General features: G+C 48.2%; 2 protein-coding genes across 2 annotated transcripts; one reads left to right on the forward strand and one right to left on the reverse strand.

Annotated features, from left to right (window-relative positions):
* Positions 1 to 32: 32 nt before the first annotated feature.
* PENARI_c159G05849 (uncharacterized protein) lies at positions 33 to 1,325 on the reverse strand (the record flags this gene model as incomplete). The annotated part of the gene is made up of 2 exons (XM_022638043.1): positions 33 to 522; positions 1,264 to 1,325. Coding segments are annotated over 2 exons (552 nt in total), but the record flags the coding sequence as incomplete, so codon positions are not given.
* Positions 1,326 to 3,241: 1,916 nt separating this feature from the next.
* On the forward strand, positions 3,242 to 3,770 carry PENARI_c159G11457 (uncharacterized protein; the record flags this gene model as incomplete). The annotated part of the gene is made up of 2 exons (XM_022638045.1): positions 3,242 to 3,376; positions 3,429 to 3,770. 2 exons carry the CDS (start codon positions 3,242 to 3,244, stop codon positions 3,768 to 3,770), a joined length of 477 nt encoding a protein of 158 aa, XP_022482100.1.
* Between the last annotated feature and the right edge of the window lie 516 nt (positions 3,771 to 4,286).

Genomic DNA, 4,286 nt, shown 5'->3' on the forward strand with positions numbered 1-4,286 from the left:
TGGTCTCCATCCTCGGCCAGGCAAAACACACAGTGGATGTCGTTGACCTCCTCACTCGTACTGAGACTCTGGAGCGTCAAGTTTTGGAAACCGGCCAGGAGATTAGTGGCCGACAACAAAATAGCTGGTCGAGCCGGCGACACTTGCCACGGAACATTGTTCGTTCGCAGCATTGCAGCAGTGACAAAGGAATTGATTGACTGCACTGGCTCGGAGCTATCTGACGGGGAAACCAGCGAGTCTTGTCTGATCCCGCGACGAGGGGCCGACCGGTCAGTGTTGCCTGATTCCGCTAGGCGTCGCCTGGAGGTTGACGATATATGACTCTGACTTGTATGAGTAGCAACTGACGGGGAGGCAATCCGAGAGTCCTGTAGTATTCGTGCCTGATTGCGGACGGCTGCCTCATACCACTGCTGGCCCACTTGGTCGGCCTGTTGTAGGCGATGCCATCTCACACAGAGGAATTCTTTGGCAACATCACAGAGCTTTGATTGCAAATTTGACAGATCAAACGGCTCTCTGGCAAGAGTGATCAACTTTTGATGGCCTATCTTGGTGTCTTCAACTTTGATCGAGTTTTTGCACGGCTCGCCTTTCTTTTCGTCCCGCAACAGGAGCCAGGACCGCGGTGGGGGATCCCGCAGACAAGAAATGGATTCCAAGACAGTATAGTAGACATTGTATCAGGAGCAAAGGCCGAAAATGATTCGGATGGGAATTGGTACTTAGCAACCTCTGCAGCGTTCCAACGACAGCTTTATATGCCATCGGCATGGGAGGATATACCGACATAGGCAGCTGACATGGAAGTTCTCCCTTGAAACAGTCACTACGTCACAGAATGCATTCTCATGCGGTATGCAGCGCTATACAGCCGATCAGTGGCCTGCGAGAAGGAATGTCGTATTCCAGATCACTGTTGCTTACATCAATTGAAATGTGGCTGTACATTACGACCATGCGTTGGGGGAATCGGTGGCTCCCGCTGTAGGCAACGTAGTCGGCAAGATTACGAGTTGCCTTTAGACCGTTCGATGTGGGTATTAGGTTATGATTTGCTTTAAACTCAAGGCTCTAGGTGCGAAGGTCGTACCCGTTTGATTTAGTCTCCCGGGGGCCATTGACGCACTCCTAGGAACCATTTGGGGGTTCCAAGAATTCTAAGGTCCAAGTGCGAGGGTCTCACGTATACATAGAGGGGGGCAGCTTCTTCCAGATGATTAATGAATATGAAGAAGAACTATAGTTGACTCTAGATACATGATGTAGCACAAGGGAGCAGAAGCGGCTTCCTCGCGTTCAGGGGAACCCAGATGCACCATGTTGGTCCCGCATATCATTTCTCCACGCATCCCGTATGCTTCATGTATAACCCTGAACAATGCGACTAGAGCTCCCAGGAATTAACACCGTCTTTCCAGGAATGAGACGAGAAATTTTGGTGGCCAACTAAGCCCAGACTTCATGCTCAGGCATGTAAGGGCCCAGTGAGATGAAAAGCCCCACTACGCGCTTTCTCAAGCATCTATATATTGCACTCTTCCTACATGATCACAGATACCACTCGAGAATAGAACTCTCCAACTGGAAGACTACATCCCAGATCTCACAATCACCCCAAGGCATTTACAACTATTCCTCATCACGGCCTGGAATCCTACTCATCTCCAATGGGTATTGAGCCAAGCATTGGGCGATCCCTTACACCGTGAGCGGTGCATATGGGTTGCAAATGACGGGAATCACTATCAAAACACCGTGCCGATTGAATCCCGGATATATGGAGTATTGTGCTTTCGGCTCTCCCAGAACTCTTCTTTCGCATATCCTTTAGAGCAGAGATTATCTTTGGCTGCAAAGCAACTTTTTTGTTTTGAGTGCAGACGCCATAGCTCTCGACGAAAGGTGTGGGCCAACCAAATTTTGCGTTTGTTAGATGCTCGTCCGGATCAAGCCAAAGATGTCATGGGTCAATCGGAAACTCATGATTCGGCTCTATTGGTACATCCGTGGCCAAGCAGCATGCCTTACAGCGTTGACATGGCCGTGTTCCCCAATGAGGCCTTCTCAAAAACAAGGAAAGACTGCCCGAAGAGGCAAATCGAGCGGTGCTTAGGTTGGCCGGAGCCGTGAAAATCCGTCGTCCGGATCTTCTCCAGACGAGAAACCCCTTCACTTGAGCTGTATCCGTTACATGCCTCCAGTGATAAGCACGGTGTTCTCCGATAAAGAAAGTTGATTGACGTTCTCTGGCAACTGTCGCATGTTTCCCACGGAAGTGGGCACCCGAAAGCTTTTGCTTTTTCACAACCCACCCGCCCAGCCTGCTACTCTCCTCGCGGGATCTGAGTCAGATGATGAGTTGAGCTTGACCCTGTTTTGTAACGCTCTGTGGTGATGGATTGCAAGTCAATCGAGTTGTCTGTTGTTTCTTTCTCATGGTTTTTTATGTTTGTTGGGGACACCTCTGGGGATGGGGCAGCTGATCGCCGCGTGCGTCCAGATTCAGAAGCGGTGGCAGGGATATCTGGGAGATATTTTGATCGACTGGGAGAAAAGACTTTGAATGAATTTTGAAGCTTTCGCTTAAGCTTTGGGAAACAAGAAGTTAACATGTTTTTGATAAGTCCCAATTGTATTTGCGCTTGTAGTGTGTAGAAGACTCACAAAATGGTAGTTTGAGGAGATCTTTAGAGTTGGGAAGTGACTATTACATCCGAAGGATCATTGGGAACCGGATAGAAGACGATAACTTCGGTCAAACGATTTTGGCGCCGTTGCCAGGGAGAAACATGGGCCGTGGTCTGTAAGAGCGAGTGATATTTAATTTAGGTAACTCTCGTGATATGAAGCGCTATCTGAAATCGAAATTTGCATCACCGTCGTTCAGATGATTCGCAGTCACAATAACGTTACAATTAACTTCAATGAGCTCTACTCGATTTAGGATCCAATGCATCAGGAATACACTTGCAGGCCACCATTAGGGATATCATCTGCAATGTGTGTTGTAAGGCTTCACCTGTCGCCCAATTCTTCATATAACTGAGTATTTGGGTGAACAACAGGTGAGATCGAGCATCAACAGTTGAGGTAACTGTTTACTGAAGTATTCAATGCTGTTGAAAACCAGACCCAGGTGGTTATGAGTGCAATCACAGCAGCCTTGGTGTGAGTTTGCCGGTCTATAAAAGGCTCTCGAGCAGAACTTTTCCTCCATTTCATTTCTACAGCCATGATGGACCATCCCACCTCGCCTTCTCCAATTGATCGGCCAGCGAAGAGACAGCGTCGGGTATCCCAAGATGGAGAAGATGAGTCCTCGGAAAACCACCCACAAGAATCTTCAAACGGCACAATTATCGAGCCCAAGGTCGGTCATACCTCTTCGGCAGGAAACGAACAGAAACACTAATACTCTGCAGATCCCAGTGACACCTGGTGCCCTGACGGTGGAGTTTATGAAAATTCTACAATACAATGACACCCTCGCTACGCCAGCCCTCAAACTGCTCGACTTGTACTTCTGCCTATGGGAATGCTACGTGGTCAAATCTGTCGAGAAGATGCGACTTGAGGATGAGCAGCGACAGCTTCAAGAGTTGAATGAGTGGCTAGCAAGCGACAGTGACATCCTTCTGCATCTTTGCGAGGAGCAGAAATTGGTGTTGTGGGATCGAAAACGAGCAGTTCAGGCCCTTTGTAACGGTGTGGTTTCAGCCTTGCAAGCGAGCGATCCTCAAGCCTATCATGTTGATGGGAATTGATAAGGTCTCAGTATTGTTGGGCGCTCGTGGATAGTGACAAATTTGGATATTTCTGCGTATTTGCGTTCTGTACCAGATATTTTCGCTGATCATAGAAAATGCCCATGCAGCTGCGGACGAAGTTTGGTTTTGTGACGAAGCGTCAACGTTTCACGGCTGTTGGTATTTCCAGCGCTGGTTTTTCGAAACCTTAGCATCTGGCCATAAAGTCCTCCTAACGTGCCCTGGCCTTCTATAATTGAAGATAAATAAGATCTCTGCACAGCTTGTGGCATCCTGTTCCTCCCAACCCCATTAATTGCTACTTCATACACTTCTGTAATTTCCCACCAGCAGTTTCTGAATTGAAATGGACGAATTGAGCGAGTGGTGTCTGTACATGTTCCTTCAATGCTTGTTTTGTGCTAAAATTGGTGACTGTGACGCTATCTGGCAGAAGTCTTCTGGTATATCGACAACGCCCTCATGTCTTGCCACGGATCTGTATCCGCGACATATTATCTAGGATGAAACCGA

The sequence above is a fragment of the Penicillium arizonense genome (genome assembly GCF_001773325.1).
Source record: "Penicillium arizonense strain CBS 141311 chromosome Unknown PENARI_contig159, whole genome shotgun sequence".
NCBI lineage: Eukaryota > Fungi > Ascomycota > Eurotiomycetes > Eurotiales > Aspergillaceae > Penicillium > Penicillium arizonense.